This window comes from Megalobrama amblycephala, linkage group LG14, assembly GCF_018812025.1.
Source record: "Megalobrama amblycephala isolate DHTTF-2021 linkage group LG14, ASM1881202v1, whole genome shotgun sequence".
NCBI lineage: Eukaryota > Metazoa > Chordata > Actinopteri > Cypriniformes > Xenocyprididae > Megalobrama > Megalobrama amblycephala.
Window position 1 is genome coordinate 16437870 of NC_063057.1, and position 22351 is coordinate 16460220.

The window sequence follows — 22351 nt, forward strand, 5'->3', positions numbered from 1 at the left end:
AGTAAATAAATAACACGTACTGTACATAAATACATATACATACAATAACTTGAATACGCCTCTTATATGATGAAAATGTTTTTAATTTCTGAAATAAAATTCCTTTTGTTGTTTTTTTTGGGGGGTGGTATGAAGTAAAAAATGATAGGGTGACAACTGTCCTTTTTATAATAAAGATAATAAAAATATTAAAATATCTTTTGAAAACATTTGTAAAGAAAAACTATTATTTCTTGGAAAAATCTGCTTTGTTGCTTATCAATATTTGTAAAACATTTGCCTGCCAAATCAAGGTCATGTGGTGCAAACAACATCCAGGCACATGCAGAAAAAAACAAAACAGGAAGTTGCATCATTCATAAAGCCCTCATGCCTGAGTGTCAAGGTCAGTAAGTCTCTAAAAATATCAGATAACTTGATCTTTAACAAGGCATGGTTAGTTCAGTTTGTAAAATGCCATGTGATGTGACTCCATAAAAGACTTATTTTTTATCTAAATAAACAAATAAATATATATATATATATTTTTTTTAAAAAGTGTGGCAACACTTTAGTTTAGGGTCTCACTATTCACAAGTTACTTATTAGCTTGCATATTACCAGGATATTGGCTGTTTATTAGTACTTATAAAACAGATATTAATGTCTTATTCTGCATGACCATATTCTACATCCCATAATCCTGCCCAATACCTAAACTTAACAACCTTAATACACAGTAATTAGAGGAGTTTATTTAGACAAAAGTCGCAGTTAATAGTGAGAACTGGACCCTAATTTGAAGTACATTTATTTTTGGCCAAATTATTGTGTCAGAATGTCTCAGCAGTGAATGGCAAGCAGATGTCATGGCATGTGAAAACATACAAGCAAACACAAAAATATCTTTTGCCCTTACTCAAGAGTGTGGCTAACTTACTGACTGGATATAAAACCACAAAGAATATTTTACTAGTTTTACAATTTAAGAATATTTAAACAGAGTATTCAACTGACCGTTCGCAAAGACCCGCCCCCTTTAGACACTGTTGCTACGTCTGACAAGCCATGCCAATCTCTCGCCACACATCATGTTCTCACACAGTGAAAAATACATCGCGGAGCAAAGAGGGCACTGACGGCGTGCTGACAGACAAGACAGAGCAGGTTACTTTTGATACGAAAAAAATCTCAAATTTCAAATTCTGTAATTTTTGTGGCTCTTTAATGTGTCGTGACAGATTGCTGTAGTGCCTCAGTTCAAGCGGCTCGTGAACCGATCATCTCTTCCTACTAGTTAATATATAGCATCAAATAAAAATGAATGAACATCAGAAGGAATGCTTTTTCAACCAGGGAAAGATGTCAGTACACACCATTTTATCAAGTTCAAGTCCACTGACGTTAATCTACTAACTCCCCTGACTGCTTTGTCGGACAAAACAGCGGATTCTGTGTTATGATTGGTTAGATCGCCTGTCAATCAAACTCCTGGCGAAGAGTCAATTGGAGCATTCCAGTGGCAGTTATGTTATAATATCTGCCTATGCAGTGAACCATCTCTTGCCGTCGAAGCTCCTTCTCTGTCTTCCTCACACTTCATCAGCCCCATGCACCTCAAGGCTGTTGCTGGGCCGCAGAGCACCTGCGGGGGGACATTGTGCAAGTGTGCCTTTTTTTCGGAAGGGAGGGTTAGGGCATAAAGTCAGCAGTGAGGATGCCCGAGGTTTGTGAGTGGCCCCGGAGAGGTGATGTGTGCTGATGCAGCGGAGTTTAACTGATGTGCTCCAGACAGACCAGACCATGTGCATGAGAGTCAGCTGGCACATATGCTCTTAAGTCTTTTATCCCGCAGCTCTGTTCCTCATTCTCTCTGGCTGGTTGACACTAGTGCCTCTCTAATGCACACACACACTTTCTGGCTCCGTTTCTTACAGTAGCTCTGAACTACGGCCTGCTGCAAGCACACACACACACACACACACACACACACACACACACACACACACACACACACACACACACACACACACACACACACACACACACACCACACACAGTGGGCTAAAAAATTCCATATATGGGGAGAGAGATGTGGAAACAAGGCATGTAAATTCAATGGAAGCCACTGATTACAATGTTCCAACAAAAAGCAGTGAGGATGTGTGAACGAGATGAGTGTGTGTGTGTGTGCGTGTGTGTGTGTGCGCATTGCTCTGCTTGCAGCGATTAGATCAAATGCACACAGGCACGCTCAGCATGCTGATATCTCAGCAGCCACTTCAAGTGAAAAAGCAACAAATATTGTGGAGATGATGGGTATCAAAGGATTAGTAAAGGTCATGCTTATATTAAAACAGCTCTTATTATATTGTTACAATTAAGAAACAGAAGGGGTTTGTTATTGCATTATATTATTCATTTGGGTGTTGAAAAAGCACAGGGAAATTTATTATCTCACAAAGAAAATAACTGTTAGTTGCTGATCAAGACCCTTAAAGAAATCGTTCAACAAAAAAACTTTTTGATACATTGTTTATGTATAAAATGTGCAAGAAAAAGTATTGTGTATGATACTTTGAAGACAGTATGTTGTTTAATAAATATAATTCAATTAAAAATAGTTATTAAAGGCCCACTGAAGTGCCTTGGAACACGCAGCTTTATTCACTGTGTTGACGTAATTTCCAATGAAACAGGGTTGGCTATATCTATAAGCTTCTCCCCTTTCTTCAAAATAGCCTAGCCTAGGCGTTTCACCTAGATCACAGCTTGGCCAGAGCCGTTGAGCTCGAAAAACCCAATTTTCCTCAATCTCTAACCGTTTCTCCTCCATATTGCTTTAAAATAGAGCATTGTTTGTAGAATTCAAATGTGTCCGAACGTTTTGTGGTCTGTGCCGACTCACGCGTATGATCCTCTCTGTGCTCTCGTGTCTCTGGACCAGTGCAGACTTTGCTCGCACTGCGGCGGTTCACGTGACACTAATGCGAAGACTTCATTCGTGTCAAAGGAAAGCATATTTACACTGTCTGAATCGTTCCCTATCCTCTATGAAGTGCACTATGTGCCATTCACCATATAGAAACTAGTAAATGTGTGAACAGATGACCAATTTCAGATTTAGCGTCTGTTTATAATGCAGGAGGGGGCGGGACTTCAGGTTCTAAAGAGCATTTGATTGGACCGAAGATTTGACGAGAAGCTGAAGTGTGATGTCATGAAAATCTGTGATCCATTTCAGTGGAAGTGAGAGACTAAGTTTTAAATGCTTATATCTCCTAAATGTGAATTTTCTCATTGTTTTGGAACAAACCAGCTTATTCATAACCTTAAGGCTAACATATTCATACTAAAAGCTAAACAATTTAAATTTTGATTTCAGGGGGACTTTAAAAGAAAAAGAAAAATCACCTTTTACATTGTTATTGTGCTAATGTCCTGACAAATTATGAAAATATATTTTATATGGAAATATTTGCATTGTTTTAAGTTACTTTCTACCCACTATTATGTGTATATGTGATGTCAAATGTATAAATGTTGAATCAATTTATTTCAAATTTATTTATTTATACAATAAATCATTCCAAAACAACTTATTGCATTAAAAATATTTAATTGACACACTAAAATTCAAAAGTTTGGGATCAGTAAGATTTTTTTTTCATGTTTTTGAAGTCATTTTTGCTCATTTATTTGATTAAAAAGTATGTAAAAACTAGAAACTAGTGACAAGACGCATCACTCGTATTGTTTTGAATGGGAGCAAGTGCAACGCGCAATATGGCGGAATAAGTCCCGCCTTCTAAATAAGAGCCAATCGCCGGTTGGTAAAGTCATCGGGTAAGAGACACACACTCAGACTGCGCATTAGCTTGATCCAGTCTGAAAATACAGTTTTTTTTGTCATGATTCGAGCATATAGAAACAAAATTTATGAGACAGTTGTCAGATTTCATTGGTGATTTCAAACATGAAATTTAATCGAAAGCTTGGCGAACAGCTTTGGAGAATTTGGTGTTTCCCCATTCAAAGAGATAGGAGCTGCACTTGCATGCCTGAGAGGCGTTTCAAAAATGGCGGCTGAGTGAAATGACTTGTCTTAAAAGGCACTTTTGCTGAATCCATAATCTATGAAATCATCCTAATATGCTGATTTGCCACTCAAGAAACATTTCTTATTATTACCAATATTGAAAACAGTTGTGCTGCTTAATATTTTTAAGAAAACTCTTAATATAAAGTTCATTGTAAATGTCTTTACTATCAATTTCGAACAATTTAATGCATCCTTGCTGAATAAAAGTTTGAATATGCAGAAATGCGAATGAGATTCGAGAGCTATGGCGGAAGGTGAAAGGTGCCTTTTTGTTTTTAGGCTATCGATGAGCAACAACACATTAGCATGTGCGGTCTCACAGAAGTCGGCACAATGCCCATCTGAGTGGATCCGCTCCTGCCTGCAGGCAGATGGGCTCTCTGTGTTAGCTATGGCAATCCATCATTACAGCACAAGCTGACCCTGTTGCTCCTGTCGACTCTCTGCACTCCCCTGGACTACCTCAACTCAACTGATGGACAGACAAACAGGGCGTTGCCTGGTGATACAACAGCCCTGACTCGTTTTTGTTTTAGTTGCTGTAGTCAAGGGTGCAGTACTAGCATAAACACACAAACACATGAGTAACCTTTGAACCAGACCACAGAAATCGCTCATGGTGACCAAAGAGGAATCCATGCCATTAGGTCATACATGTAGACACTATTGCTTACCATATATCTAACGCCTGGCCACAGTGTGGTTTACTCCCCACTGCTCTTTAACTGTGTAAGCTACATTAACTATAGGCTGTGCAGTTTCAGTACATTGATACATTTGTAGTGATAATGTATAACTTTTCAAGATGAACATGAACTCTGAGGTTTTTTTTAAAAGTAAAGGATCAATGAAGAAGAATTTTTTGAAGAAATGTATACATTTAATCAGCAAGGATGCATTAAATTGATCAAAAGTGACATTACAGACATTTATAATGTAAAAGATTTATTTAGAATGATCTATTCATTAAAGAATCCTGATAAAAAAAATGTATCATGGTTTTCCACAAAGATATTAAGCAGCACAACTGTTTTCAACATTGACAATAATAACAAATGTTCATCAGCATATTAGAATTATTTCTGAAGGATCATGTGACACTGAAGACAGAAGCAGTGATGCTGGAAATTAAGCTTTGCCATCACAGGAATAAATTACATTTTAAAATATATTAAAATAGAAAAATAAGTTCTAATTTTTTTTAATAAATATTGTTGACTTGAACATAACTGTGTAGTTTTGAAAAAAATGATTAAAAAAAAAAAAAAAAAAAATCAAACATTTCACAAAAGTTGTTCATATAACAATTTTATACTTCCATAATTAAAAATTTAAAATAAAAATGAGTTAAAAATGTTAAAAAAGTTGATCATAGAAGGGGTGTATTTGAGTCATTATATGTATAATTGCAATTTTATGCATTACTGAATAACTTAATAGAAAATAGAAAAAAGAACATGTCACAACATGTCTTTGACCATAACGTATATAATTGCCATTGGTTGGCCCAAACAGGAAATGCCACCCAAAATCACAGCATTGGTTGAGCCAGTGTTAATGTGTATGGCTGGTCGAAAAAACTCAAACAAATGGAGCAATGTGTTGCTACAGTAGAGTTTTGAATACATTAAATGTACCATTCTTTACAGGAAAAGTAGTTAATTCATTTCGGTAAGTCCTGTTTTTGTTTTTCTCGCAGATTTGCGGGAGCACTTATAAAGCGGACGTCCATTGTTGCAGTCTATATAGCTCCATTACAGGACACCAGGCTGACCCCACATAGTAATGATCTGATTTTACAGACCTGTCTTTTTCCCGCTGTCTGCATGGAGCAGGACAGGAGCTTAATGTGGATGCATTTACAACACGATTAACTCTGCATGGCCATTTCATCCAGACCCATCCATAGTGCTCCAATTAGAGTTAATGGACAATAAAAGTCTATGTGCTTTACGCGGTAAGAGGTCTGCGCCGAGAGGGAGGAGGATGGAGGTGGATGGTTCTCACACCCTGTGGCACACATACAGGCAATGGGCTCTTTGTTGGGCCCCGAGGTGAGTGGGTCGGGCCATTGTGGCTGCTCTCCAATGGGTGAGCCATTTAAGTTCACTGAGATGGAACAAACTAGGTCAAAGTGGTGTCAGCGGGACGTTCGGTATTACATGCGGAGTACTAGCATACTAACGAACTAATGAAGCAAATGGTGACCTCGATGATAAGAGATAATTCATGAGGAAACGTGCTCTGTTTTTAAACGCCAGGGTAAATGTGGAAATTTAAAGCTAATATTCTCAGCTAGCATGCAGCAGAAATTTTCCACTGGGTTTTGTCGTTCTGACCCACTGAATTTCTGAAGAAGAGCTGCAGAACTATTTGTGGTTTCACAATGCTATTCTGACATATATTATGCTGACTGAATAGAAAATGCCAATGGACTGAGGCACAGTCCTTTCGCTGTTTCCGTGACTCAGCTATGGGATGTTTGAGTGGCTCAGAAATGCCATCGCAACCAACCAGAGGCCAGTTTAGTTCTCACAACCTTTACCGACCTGATTGGAGACAGATGTTCTCTAGGGACGCTATACAGCTGGACAGAACAGAACAGCAGCTCTTTTAGACGGTGAAACTAATTCATTTACAGTTAGACGATATATGTTTTTTCCCCAATATAGGATGTCATTTGTTATATATGGTGAGGGAGGTTCGTAAAATAGAGAAGCCAGAAAAGGCAAGGTAAATTCATAAGGATTCAAGGGATATCGTAAGTCGTTCTCATGTCATTCCAAACAGAATAAAGAAAGATATTTTGAAGAACAGTTTTTGTCCATACCATGAAAGTTTGGAATGACATGGGAGTGAATTAACAATCACAGAACTGTCATTTTTGGGTAAACTATTCTTTGAACGTCTCAACCAATGACAAATACAATGATATAAGACTGAATTAGGGCTGTAAGAACATCAGATTTTCAATAAACGATTATCTTGCCTAAAAGATTTCACAATAACGACATTATCTCAATATCTAATAACAAATTAATCTTTAATTATCTTTTTTTTTAATGCGTGTCTGTCTGTGTTTTTACTTTTTAGGCCAATGAATCACAAAATACGAGTTTAAGGAGGTGGAGAGAGAGTTTGTAACCATAACCAATACAAAAGCATACAAAAAGAACGTACTTTTGATCTGCACTTTCTGCAGACCCTTTAAGGAATAAAGAGAAGTCTTAAGCTAAGAGTAAGGACGGGGTTGACCTCGTTGCTATGGATGATGTCAACATGCTTACTAACTATGCCCGCAGTGATTGGCTGATGGGGGAGGAGTCTCTGTCAGCCATTTAATCATAGAAATATTGTAGAATGAGGTATCATGTTGCCATATTAAAATAAAAGTTTTAAAATACAAATGTTGCCTTATTCAAATATACGGCCCAAGGAGTCTAACTGGGCATCTTTTTTATGGAATCCAAAAAAAGTCTAACACTGGTGAGCAAACTTTTTGAGTGACAGAGTGCCTTGCTTTTACTCATCATCTTCACTGACATGATTTTATGTGGTAGTGGTAGCTACACATTGCATCATTTCCATTTTATGACAAGTAGCAACCAGCGTTAACTTGCAGTACCGCCTACTACTTTGTTGGAGTGTCAGCAAGATACTGGCACTGTATTATTTACTATATCAGTATATTGTGACACCCCTAGACCGATCCTTGTTGATTTGGTGTGTCAAAAAATAACCTAAACATGAACCACTTATTTTTATGGTTTAGACTAGAACCAGGTTGTGAGATGCTTACGAAAGATAAACGAACATCAAAACTGTTGTTTTATGTACTGAAGGAAAGAGCATGAAAAGAGAGATAAAGGAAGGAAGCAGAAAAGGTTGGTGCTCCACTTACCAGCGCAGACTTGCCGACACCTCCTGATCCAAGGACTACTAATTTGTATTCACGCATTGTGCAGTGTGTCCGTTAACTACCTGAGAAAGAAACAAGACAAAAAAAAGATGGTAACTATCCATTTCGTCAATGAGAATTTGAGAAAGTACCCAAGTTACTCAAAGCTTATTCAGTTGACTTTCTTTTAAAAACTTTTTAACACAAAAAGTTCATGAAAAAATGACTTCAATGGATAACCCGAAGCTGAGAGCCGTAGTCAATCAAGCAACAAAGTATTCAGACCTGTAGTCGGCCCACAAGTTCAGAGCTATCAGAAGTCCTCCAGCGTGAAATTGCAATAAAGCCAAGTATCTAATCTGAACTGCACCCTCAAGACTCCTGCCCACTCATTAATTAAGACTATTATGTAAAGTTTCCTTTGACATCACAATTATTATGCGTCAACTTCAGTTTTTGCATTTATAACACCTCAAAAAGATTGTCAATCATCTGACACGCAAGAGAGCGCTGCCCATGAAGGTGTTTGGTTTGAGGTCGCAAAATTGTGCATTCATACCATTTCCTTCTTTGCAGGAAGAGAGTGGAACAAGAGCGGTGTGGTGGGGTTGACACAGATCTCAGATAAATTACACACATCATTCACACACACATAGACAGATGTGAACTGCTCCACACCCTGTCTCTTGGGTCTTTCTGTCTCTCTCACTCCTCAACTATCTCATGCAACACTTCATGTAATAAAATTACTTACAGACATTGTATACGAATGTGCAGTGGCTTGGGTCAGAAAAACACTTTACGTAAAAGCGGTTATGAATGCGTGGTCAATGCAACAATCCGCTGGTTGATTTCCCCCAAAAGTGTAAAGACTATGGCACTATCAAAACATAGCTTTTTTGAAGATTCTGACTAGCTAGACATAGCAACATTGGAGCAACCAATCGCATCATTTTGAGCTACATGTGGCCAACCAATGGCAGATTGTTTAGAAAATTTGTTTCCTTATTTTTGCAATTTCGCTATAGCGTCACTTGTGGCAACCTTGAGAGTGCAACACATACTTCAATTACATTATCAATTGAGTTTGATACATTTCAGAATCCAACAAGGCACAAAAAAGCTTGTGTTTTTGGGTTCACCTGACCCAGCTGGACTCATTTCTTAGGGGGCATTTACTCATATGCCCAAAAACAGTTCAACACAACTGATCAGGAATAAAATGCATGGTTCATGGACACATTAGCAAAAGGTGAGGTACTCAAAAACAATGTGAAACATGGCAGCAGTCAAACATGTATGCCTGAATGTGTATGGCTGTAGCAGCGGTACTGTGTGGAAAAAAATGGACCCACTGGACAAGCGTATTTCAAACTCCATCTGGCTATCTGTTTTTGATCCTGTCAGTAACATGCTTGTCTCAATGATACATTTAATAAGTATAAATGCTTGCGATAGAGATGCTGTATCGGAGGGATTGATCCTCATGTATCATCAGTTGTCGGATGACTAGTCAACCATTGTGACCCCATCATCAGTTCACATACTTGAACCATAAATGTATAATACAAACAATTTCCCTCATTCCACCCAAGCTTGAGACCACAGAGCAGACTAAGAGTGGAATGAGTTTACAGGGGAAAACAGGAGGCCCATATCAGGTCCAACACGCTGGGATTTAGTGGGCATGACTGCTGAATCTGGAGCCAGACTGACTGTGAGACCACGCTCAGATAGAAGAGATTACCACTTACATCTAATGCAATAGACACTAGAGTATCTGAGACGGAGAACTGCCCCAGCCCACTGCACTCCCCTCTCAGCAAAAGATCAGTGCCAGCAGCTCGTGCTGAAGAACAAATCCTCCGCTGTCATCTAATGCTCTGCTTTCCATTTACATTGGCAAAGTACAGAGGGAATGGGAGACGGAGCAGGAGGGAGAAGAATTGTGTGGAAAACATAAAATGAGTGGGAAATGTGAGGCTGACAGAATAAGATGCTCTATCAATATGGGAATGTGGTGTTTAAATGGAAAACATCTTTTAAACTGATGTATCGTTGTATGCGTCAGTATTCAGCACAGATATGGAAATGCAAATATAAAGGGAAATGTAACCTCTGAAGACCTAATTCTTCCCATATGGTTCACAAGTTGGTAGCTGAAATAAAATCAACAAAGCCCAGAAGTGGTAAGAACAACAGCGTTTGTTGGGGTCAAACTGACTGCATCTATATAGATCTTGACAACAGAGTGAATTAGTGTATTTGGAACAGAAATACACATTTCGTAAGGGAAAGGTTTGATTAGATCTTCACATATGCGTTCCACATATGCTTTTGGTTGTCAATGAAGCTCTGAGGCACCAGGGATTTACAGGCTTACATCACAGAAGCAGGGGAATCTGGGTTTGTGGGAATGAGACATCGCTGTGAAATCATCTTTATTGCAGCATTCAGGGGCATTCTGGATGGGTAATAGGTGTAAGGGATTGAATGTGTGTGTCTGCAGACGTAAAAAGTTTCATTATAAACCCACAATATTTTTTTTTTGATCCAAGATAGCTTTCGTGCAGCTGGTATTCTTCGATATTAAACAAGAGGTTTGAAGGAAAAAGATCCTTTAGTGCAAGTTTACATAATTTTTGGTCGCTTTTATCATTTGCCAGGCGATAAAAAAAACGTTCAACGTTCCATCTAACCTTCCACGCTCCAGTCCAGTAGGTGGCGGTAATCTGCCATTATTTTTTACTGGCCACTTATTATTGGCCACCATGATTTTACTGTAAAATTGCTTAAATGTTGTGTTGTGTTTTACCAAAACAGAGCAGAATTTTTTTTTTAAATTTATCAGCGAGCCATGTGGACCTTTTCCGGGACACTCTTGGGTGCTTTATTAAGTGTTAAACTGAGTCACAATGTACTGACATTGTACTGAATTCAATTTATTTTGTGGTCTGCAGAAGAAAATAATATGAATTTGGAACGACATGAAAGAGAGTAAAGGCCTGTTCACACCAAGGACTAACGCTAACTATAAAGTTTCAATAAACATTCTACAATGATACAGAGGAACGATATCCTTTGAATCACTTTCAGAACGACCTTTTCCAGCTGATGAAAGTTAAAAATACTGACAGTCAATCAGAATTGTTTCGGCCACTGAATGAAAAAAAAAAAAAAAAAAAAAAAAAAAACCTAGGCTAATTGTGATTTTATCATCTCACAATTCTGACATTTTTTCTCGCAATTGCGAGTTTCCATCTCGCAATTCTGACTTTTTGACACTTCAGAATTGCGTGCTATAATTGTGCATTATAAAGTCAGAATTGTGAGATATACTAACAATTGTGAGTTATAAACTCGCAATTCTGAGAAAAAAAGTCAGAATTGCGAGAAAAATCAGACTTGCGAGATATAAACTCACAATTGTGAGTTATAAAGTCAGAATTGCAAGATATACTCACAATTGCGAGTTATAACATCAGAATTGTGAGTTATAAACTCGCAATTGTCACTTTATATAATGCAATTCTGAGAAAAAAAGTCAGAATTGCGAGAAAAATCAGACTTGCGAGATATAAACTCACAATTGTAAGTTATAAAGTCAGAATTGTGAGTTATAAAGTCAGAATTGCAAGATATACTCACAATTGTGAGTTATAACATCAGAATTGTGAGTTATAAACTCGTAATTGTGACTTTATATAATGCAATTCTGAGAAAAAAAGTCAGAATTGTGAGAAAAATCAGACTTGCGAGATATAAACTCACAATAGTGAGTTATAAAGTCAGAATTGCAAGATATACTCACAATTGCGAGTTATAACATCAGAATTGTGAGTTATAAACTCGTAATTGTGACTTTATATAATGTAATTCTGAGAAAAAAAAGTCAGAATTGCGAGAAAAATCAGACTTGCGAGATATAAACTCACAATTGTGAGTTATAAAGTCAGAATTGCAAGATATACTCACAATTGCGAGTTATAACATCAGAATTGTGAGTTATAAACTTGCAATTGTGACTTTATATAATGCAATTCTGAGAAAAAAAGTCAGAATTGTGAGAAAAATCAGACTTGCAAGATATAAACTCACAATTGTGAGTTATAAAGTCAGAATTGTGAGTTATAAAGTCAGAATTGCAAGATATACTCACAATTGCGAGTTATAACATCAGAATTGTGAGTTATAAACTCGTAATTGTGACTTTATATAATGCAATTCTGAGAAAAAAAGTCAGAATTGCGAGAAAAATCAGACTTGCGAGATATAAACTCACAATTGTGAGTTATAAAGTCAGAATTGCACGATATACTCACAATCGCGAGTTATAACATCAGAATTGTGAGTTATAAACTCGCAATTGTCACTTTATATAATGCAATTCTGAGAAAAAAAGTCAGAATTGCGAGAAAAATCAGACTTGCGAGATATAAACTCACAATTGTAAGTTATAAAGTCAGAATTATGAGTTATAAAGTCAGAATTGCAAGATATACTCACAATTGCGAGTTATAACATCAGAATTGTGAGTTATAAACTTGCAATTGTGACTTTATATAATGCAATTCTGAGAAAAAGTCAGAATTGCGAGAAAAATCAGACTTGCGAGATATAAACTCACAACTGTAAGTTCTAAAGTCAGAATTGTGAGTTATAAAGTCAGAATTGCAAGATATACTCACAATTGCGAGTTATAACATCAGAATTGTGAGTTATAAACTCGCAATTGTCACTTTATATAATGCAATTCTGAGAAAAAAAGTCAGAATTGCGAGAAAAATCAGACTTGCGAGATATAAACTCACAATTGTAAGTTATAAAGTCAGAATTGTGAGTTATAAAGTCAGAATTGCAAGATATACTCACAATTGTGAGTTATAACATCAGAATTGTGAGTTATAAACTCGTAATTGTGACTTTATATAATGCAATTCTGAGAAAAAAAGTCAGAATTGTGAGAAAAATCAGACTTGCGAGATATAAACTCACAATAGTGAGTTATAAAGTCAGAATTGCAAGATATACTCACAATTGCGAGTTATAACATCAGAATTGTGAGTTATAAACTCGTAATTGTGACTTTATATAATGTAATTCTGAGAAAAAAAAGTCAGAATTGCGAGAAAAATCAGACTTGCGAGATATAAACTCACAATTGTGAGTTATAAAGTCAGAATTGCAAGATATACTCACAATTGCGAGTTATAACATCAGAATTGTGAGTTATAAACTTGCAATTGTGACTTTATATAATGCAATTCTGAGAAAAAAAGTCAGAATTGTGAGAAAAATCAGACTTGCAAGATATAAACTCACAATTGTGAGTTATAAAGTCAGAATTGTGAGTTATAAAGTCAGAATTGCAAGATATACTCACAATTGCGAGTTATAACATCAGAATTGTGAGTTATAAACTCGTAATTGTGACTTTATATAATGCAATTCTGAGAAAAAAAGTCAGAATTGCGAGAAAAATCAGACTTGCGAGATATAAACTCACAATTGTGAGTTATAAAGTCAGAATTGCACGATATACTCACAATCGCGAGTTATAACATCAGAATTGTGAGTTATAAACTCGCAATTGTCACTTTATATAATGCAATTCTGAGAAAAAAAGTCAGAATTGCGAGAAAAATCAGACTTGCGAGATATAAACTCACAATTGTAAGTTATAAAGTCAGAATTATGAGTTATAAAGTCAGAATTGCAAGATATACTCACAATTGCGAGTTATAACATCAGAATTGTGAGTTATAAACTTGCAATTGTGACTTTATATAATGCAATTCTGAGAAAAAGTCAGAATTGCGAGAAAAATCAGACTTGCGAGATATAAACTCACAACTGTAAGTTCTAAAGTCAGAATTGTGAGTTATAAAGTCAGAATTGCAAGATATACTCACAATTGCGAGTTATAACATCAGAATTGTGAGTTATAAACTTGCAATTGTGACTTTATATAATGCAATTCTGAGAAAAAAAGTCAGAATTGTGAGAAAAATCAGACTTGCGAGATATAAACTCACAATTGTGAGTTATAAAGTCAGAATTGTGAGTTATAAAGTCAGAATTGCAAGATATACTCACAATTGCGAGTTATAACATCAGAATTGTGAGTTATAAACTCGTAATTGTGACTTTATATAATGCAATTCTGAGAAAAAAAGTCAGAATTGCGAGAAAAATCAGACTTGCAAGATATAAACTCACAACTGTAAGTTCTAAAGTCAGAATTGTGAGTTATAAAGTCAGAATTGCAAGATATACTCACAATTGCGAGTTATAACATCAGAATTGTGAGTTATAAACTTGCAATTGTGACTTTATATAATGCAATTCTGAGAAAAAAAGTCAGAATTGTGAGAAAAATCAGACTTGCGAGATATAAACTCACAATTGTGAGTTATAAAGTCAGAATTGTGAGTTATAAAGTCAGAATTGCAAGATATACTCACAATTGCGAGTTATAACATCAGAATTGTGAGTTATAAACTCGTAATTGTGACTTTATATAATGCAATTCTGAGAAAAAAAGTCAGAATTGCGAGAAAAATCAGACTTGCGAGATATAAACTCACAATTGTAAGTTATAAAGTCAGAATTGTGAGTTATAAAGTCAGAATTGCAAGATATACTCACAATTGCGAGTTATAACATCAGAATTGTGAGTTATAAACTTGCAATTGTGACTTTATATAATGCAATTCTGAGAAAAAGTCAGAATTGCGAGAAAAATCAGACTTGCGAGATATAAACTCACAATTGTGAGTTATAAAGTCAGAATTGTGAGTTATAAAGTCAGAATTGCAAGATATACTCACAATTGCGAGTTATAACATCAGAATTGTGAGTTATAAACTCGTAATTGTGACTTTATATAATGCAATTCTGAGAAAAAAAGTCAGAATTGCGAGAAAAATCAGACTTGCGAGATATAAACTCACAATTGTGAGTTATAAAGTCAGAATTGCACGATATACTCACAATCGCGAGTTATAACATCAGAATTGTGAGTTATAAACTCGCAATTGTCACTTTATATAATGCAATTCTGAGAAAAAAAGTCAGAATTGCGTGAAAAATCAGACTTGCGAGATATAAACTCACAATTGTAAGTTATAAAGTCAGAATTGTGAGTTATAAAGTCAGAATTGCAAGATAAACTCACAATTGCGAGTTATAACATCAGAATTGTGAGTTATAAACTCGCAATTGTCATTTTATATAATGCAATTCTGAGAAAAAAAAAGTCAGAATTGCGAGATGTAAACTCAAAATTGTGAGGAAAAAGTCAGAATTGTGAGATAAAAAGTCGCAATTATCCTTTATTTTTTTTATTCCGTGGCAGAAACAAGCTTCCATACAATCCACTCGATTTTAAACCGCTCAAACATTTAAAGCAGCAGATGACAAAACTGCAGTGCACGTGTACAATAAACAGAACATTATCATCCATTGATGTGAACGCTAATATGGTTATCAATAGGGCTGGATGATTAATCGAAAAGTAATCGAAACCGAAATTCAGAACCTCTAACTGACGTAATTTTTCCATGTCGGTTATTTCGTTTTTTTAATCCTTCCCCTTTAAAAACATAGCACGTGACTCTGCCCCGTCCAGTCAGTGGCATAAAAGCAAAACACAGAGGTGAACGCCGGTTCAACACATAGTGATGGCGCGCGAGCGGTGAGCCTTGCGTCTTCCCTAAACTTTGTCAGTTGTATTTATTTTATGGTTTGGACATTCAAGCGATTAGACGATCGGATGTATTATATCGAGCTACCGCGTTCGCGCAGCTGCATTATGGCATGAACACTCATACAAACAGTAGCTGCACAAAACGTGAAGATCGCGCGCACAGAGAGGAACGCAGATACTAGTTGTCAGCGCTGTCCTGAGATTTATCACTAAAGTAGCTTAGAAACTCAACTTATTAAAGCATTTATTTTTCTACTTTTGAAGGAACTATTAACAACCCACAGCTTCACAGTTAATAGAGAGACAGTATGACTAATTCACACGCAGTCGCTCTCATTACGCACTGGTACTGTGCTATCTGATTTACAACGAGCAGATAGTGACTAACTGCTGATAGTGAGCTATGTCAGATCGCTCTTTCAATAGGAAAAAATATAATAATAGTCAAGCATATTTACAGTAGCCTACAAACCTTGTCAGTTAACTATGAGGGCAAAAAAAAAAAAACAGAAACAAAATAATCGTTCATTAATCGTAATCGAGGTAAAATGTTCAATTAATCGAGATTTTGATTTTAGGCCATAATCGTCCAGCCCTAGTTATCAATATATTTATCGTTCTTGGAATTTCCATTTTTGGGTGAACTGTCCCTTTAATACATCAAGAAAGATTATGATCACAGAAGCAGTAAAGATCATGAGCAGATTAGCAAGATGATAACTTTTAGCTTTATTCGAATGATCTTTACCTGCTGCAAGGACTTTGCTAATGAGAATTACAGCAGAATCATTAACTGTAATTCACATACTCCGTAAACAGTAGTGATGATGCTATATCACAGTGCATAAGACAAACAATGTGGGCTGCTGAAGCCTGTGGTTTGTGTCACAAAGATTGTGGGAGTTTGAGGTGTGTAGATGAGCAGCTTTCGATGGTCACATTTAAGCAAGAGTGTGATGCACATGACAGGGTGGATTATGACAGGAAATAGTACTTGATTTCTCATACCATCCCCTTTGACACACCACGCCTCTTCTGAGCTATAAAGTTGAGCGGTGACAAGTTCAGCTCAAAATATCTCCAAGCCACCCAGCACTGTGTATGCTGACTCAGAGGAAGACAGGGCTTCAGTCTTCTGTCTGTGTGACCAAACAGACGACATGTGATGTGACCTAAACTCATCCTGACCTCTGACCCTCCCAAATTAAATATGATTCGTTTTCAGAAGACAGTAGATGAATCCTAAATCTGTTCTGATGGGAATCTCCACACAAGAGTTGAGAGTTTCCTAACACGTACACGCTCTCTAACACGTCTCCTTTACACCTTGTTGAAAAATTAACAGGCACAATGATCTGCACAAGCCATGGCGGCTGTGAACTGATCCCTCTCCTACAATGCTTCCTCTCTAGTAATTAACTAGGAAAGATCCCATGACGCTGTGTAAGAGGATTTTCGCAGTGATGAAGGAACCAAAAACAGACAGAGCAGATGCTTCGGATCTTCCTCTCAAAGATCCGCTGTTTCAGCATGCTAAACTTTTGAAAACAAAAAAGAAATCTTTTGGGGACAACTTTAAAAGGAAAAATATTTCCTAAAAAGGCTAAATTAATATCTTTATTCACAATATCTGAATATATCTAATATCTAAAAATTATAATATTATACTTCGCTTAACTGAAGAACAATATAAGTGTCCTAGAGGCTAGGTAAACAAGAGTATACATACAAATGATCGGAATTGTAAGTAAGGAAGCCATAAGTAAATGTGTTTATCTGTGTGGTTTGACAGCCTTTCGATGTGTGACAGAAACCATGTTTACGCCCAAGTTAATTGTGCTTAGAATGGCCACGCTTTAACTGAGGACATGAAAAGTTAAAGGGTTACATAGTTCAGCCAAAAATGAAATTTCTGTCAGTAAGTACTCACCCTCATGTCGTTACAAACCTGTAAGATTTGTTTATTTTCAGAATACAAATTAAGCTATTTTTGATGAAATCCAAGGAGTTTTTTTTTTTATCTCGCATAGAAAGCAACGAAATTACCACATTCAAGGTCCAGAAAAGTAGTAAAGTCATTGTTAAAATAGTCAGCGTGACTACAGTGGTTTAACCTTAAAGTTATGTAGCGATGAGAAAATTTTTTGCGCGCAAAAAAATACAAAAAATAACGACTTTATTTAACAATTTTCTCTCTACCATCAGTCTCCTACGCAGTTTACGTTGAAGACACATTGCAGAGCTTCCGTATTCTACGTCAGAACGGCGACTCAGTATTGGCTGATACCGTTTACATTCGGACGACGTAAACATGGAAGCTCTGCACTGTGTCAACTGCGTAGGAGACTAACAGGGTAGAGATGAAATTGTTGATAGTTTCAACTTTATAAATAGTCACGTTGACTATTTAAAGGTGCCCTAGATTCAAAAATTGAATTTACCTCGGCATAGTTAAATAACAAGAGTTCAGTACATGGAAAAGACATACACAGTGAGTCTCAAACATCATTGTTTCCTCCTTCTTATATAAATCTCATTTGTTTAAAAGACCTCCGAAGAACAGGCGAATCTCAACATAACACCGACTGTTACGTAACAGTCAGGATCATTAATATGTACGCCCCCAATATTTGCATATGCCAGCCCATGTTCAAGGCCCTAGACAAGGGCAGAACGTCTGGATGTGCACAGCTGAATCAACAGACTAGGTAAGCAAGCAAGGACAATAGCGAAAAATGGCAGATGGAGCAATAATAACTGACATGATCCATGATAACATGACATTTTTAGTGATATTTGTAAATTGTCTTTCTAAATGTTTCGTTAGCATGTTGCTAATGTACTGTTAAATGTGGTTAAAGTTACCATCGTTTCTTACTGTATTCACGGAGACATGAGCCGTCGCTATTTCCATTTTTAAACACTTGCAGTCTGTATAATGCATAAACACAACTTCATTTTTTATAAATCTCTCCAACAGTGTAGCATTAGCCGTTAGCCACGGAGCACAGCCTCAAACTCATTCAGTATCAAATGTAAACATCAAAATAAACACTGTACTTACGCAATTAGACATGCTGCATGACGAACACTTTGTAAAGATCCATTTTGAGGGTTATATTAGCTGTTTGAACTTTTTTTTTTGTTGTTTAAGGCAAGCGCGAGCTCTTGGGGCGTGGAGCACGAGATTTAAAGGGCCACACACCCTGAATCGGCTCATTTCTAATTATGCCCCAAAATAGGCAGTTAAAAAAATTAATTAAAAGCAATCTATGGGGTATTTTGAGCTGAAACTTCACAGCCACATTCAGGGGACACCTTAGACTTTTAAAAAGACGTTCTAGGGCACCTTTAAACAATGTCTTTACTGCTTCTCTGGACCTTAAATGTGGTAATTTCGTTGCTTCCTATGGGAGAACTAAATATTTTAGTTATATGTATACCATAATAATGCTGTTTAATGTAATTTTTAGCAAATCTCAATATTAATATTCCTTTTTTATACTGTACTTTATAATGTTATGATGCCTGAACTCAATTGTAGCATTTAAAACAATTAATTTAAGTTTTTCAATGTTAATTTTGGATTTACAGCAAATAGTTGTTTATAGTAGTTTATCAAATTATGACTATAATATGAAAATAATTATGGGTTTATCAGTAAATCTGTGGTGAAAGAACTGAGCCTACAGTGATTTTCTGCTGCCAGATGTATTTTACCTTACAATTCCTAACAGTAATTTAACTTCACCACCTGCTTCACTCCATTGTCAATCCCACAATCCTCTGTGAAAGCCTGCCACTCAGTTTTCATGGACAATGAATAGAAATACCTGCTCAGTGAACATGCAAGTTAAGGGTAAGAAAATTACTGAAGAGCTTTTGACAAGAAAAACAAAAATACATCAAGGCCATGGCTTAAAATGGCTTCCAACAGGTTATTTCTGACTAATTTATGAGAAAAAAAAACAGCATGTCTCAGTAGTTGGGCCTTTTTTCTCTAAAATATTTTCTGTCTTTTACTTTTTGACTTTCCAGCACTTGACGAATACAGAGAAATCAGAAGCAGAACAGAAGGAAGTGCTTTCAAAGGCTTCAAAACAAGAAAGCCACTTATCGTTTGGGCACCTGTCATCTACAGTCAAAAGCCAAGCAATATCATAAGCAAGAGCCCTACATGAGAAAGAGAGAGACGTCTTCTTCTTTGAACAATCTTTCCACCCATGTTTGGGCAAAGCTTCCTTCTGTCTTGACTGTATTACACACAGCGACAGTGGAGGAAGAGCAGCACTTGGGCTAATGGCTGAGCAGGCTGTATTCGCTCAGCCTCAGGTTGTCCTCAGAAAAGGTCAAGAGGGTGACAGAGCCTCAGCATCATCACAGTGAAAGTGATTCTGTGGTGAGTGGATTCTGCCTCTAAGACCCTCAAACAGGGTGTTCAGCTACTTAAAGTCATTAAAAGAGCTTTGAGGACAAGCACAGCCTTCTATCTAGAGGCACACACAGCTTGATAAAGAAAAAAAAGCCCACTAACACATACATGAAACCTGACGTCTCACTGATGTCTCAAGATGTGGGTCAACCAAGCACACAAATCAAACTGTATTCTGAAGCTGTATTTAATATAAAATAGTGCAAAAAATTAATATTATGATTATGGCTTCAGCAAACAAAACGTTTTACAGCATTCATGTAGATCTACTCCAAAAGGCATACACAAAAGAAGTAGACCATTTTATTTTAAAAAAATACACTATGATTATAAAAAATTATTATGTTTCTTACAATATATCTATATCTATATCCATATATCTATATCAGGGTCAATGATGTGACGGGTCATTTATTTGTCCAAAGGCCTTAGTAATAATAATGAAAAACAGAGATATGACATCCAAATAATATAAGGTTGTAAAACTAGATCTTTTTTATTGAATTTAAATATCATCAGGTTTTAATTATATTTTGCTACATATAAAGGTATTTTAAAGATTTTTAAGTGTCAAAAGGTCATACGGTTTAACCGTCCAAAGGCCAATACAGCCATTTCATTTGTGATTAAAATATCTTAAAATGTAATAAATAATAAATATATATTTTTATTTTGGCATGATTTTATCACATCATATATTAACATGTTTAAATATATTAAAATTATGTGTAAAAGTCGTTGCTTTGTTATGAGAAAGAATGTCCGGAAAAATGAATTTCATTGATGTCATTCGGAGTAACCAATATAAAGGGACCATTTTGGATCAAGTCATGCAGTCAGTATCATGAGACAGGATGTGACATCATTCAGACACCTTATACGCATGTCCTGAATGTCATTTGGTACAACCGCTATAAAACATGGAAAATGTTGTAATATTTTAAAAAATAAATAAACTAAGTACTAAATATAAAATGTCGGACTGTCCTTTTGCTAGGTAGCTAGATATCAGCCTGTTAGCATTGTTTGAAAATATTGTCATTCGGTATAACCAAAATTTTGGTTAAACCGAATTACTTTTTTGGTGACAAATTTTGTCCATCTTGTAAAAAATGACAAAAACAGTGTTGATTGATTATAAAAAACACAATCTCATTGTTAACACTTAATAAAACTTCAAAATTAATTATATCTCCATTATGTTTTTTTACACTTTTAAAAACCTTATCCATCAATGACCCATCTATATCTCTATATACACGCATGTGAACATTGCAGTCACTGTTTTATTGATTATAATGAGACGGAATCATAAAAATGTATTATTTGAAATGAATAATCAATAGCATATGCAGCTCTAGTAAATAATGACCTAAAAGCACTGGAACGCAAGAGGATGGTCATCTAGAGAAGTCAATTTAATTGAGTGCAATTAGTATTTGCCAAGCAGAGCATTCAGATCTCTGAATTAATCTGCGAAATGCTAAACGCGTACTAGATGCCTGTGCCATGGGCACAATACAGTGTATGCAGATAAGATCTCTGCTATGCTTTGTTCATGACCTACAAAGCATATGCTAACAATGCTTCTTCATCTCAGATCTTTGCAAAAAGAGATTGCCATTTTGGTTTAATATTACCTTATATGCTGTTACACAGGCGTGGTAAAGTAAAAGGCCTGTTTTACTTTAGTCATCCTTCAGACATAAGCTTCTAACAGACAAATCAGCCTATTTGACCAATATTTTTGTGTGCTAAGGTAAGGGAGACTGAAATGTGCAACGGAACAAATCAACAGTCTTGCTCTGAACCTGCCGGTCGGCCGTCAGGGCCATATTCATCTAATCACTGGAGTCTGTGCTGGAAAGGGCTGTATCAGCAGTACAACATGCTGCTGTTAGCCTTCTTCTAAAGCTGGCGCACAAACCTACTGGCAACAGAGCACAAGAGGTTTATAAACCAGAGTCCATCTGAAATGACTTGAGTACACGACAGAACAAAAAGAAATGTGTTAAATGGAAGGAAATGGTGGTATCTTGGGTTTAGGGCATTGCTGATTAGGTATTGTGGCCATTACAGCTGTTCTTCTTAAAAGAATAGCTTATATAATAAAAAAAATAATAATATGACAAAACGAAAATCATCATTATTTACTAATGCTCATGTTGTTCCAAACCTGTATGCTGTCATATGATCCATGGAATACAAGAAAAGTGTTATTAGGGGGAAAAA

The 22351-nt window shown here is 36.2% G+C and overlaps 1 protein-coding gene across 2 annotated transcripts in view; it reads right to left on the minus strand.

Annotated features, from left to right (window-relative positions):
- rap1b (RAP1B, member of RAS oncogene family) overlaps positions 1-22351 on the minus strand; it is a 70730-nt gene that overhangs the window by 19041 nt on the left and 29338 nt on the right. For both annotated transcript variants that reach the window (XM_048157138.1, XM_048157139.1), the window contains one exon: positions 7983-8062. In XM_048157138.1, coding sequence (XP_048013095.1) covers positions 7983-8039 — 57 coding nt within the window. In that variant the 5' untranslated portion in view covers positions 8040-8062. The remainder of the gene's footprint in view (positions 1-7982; positions 8063-22351) is intronic.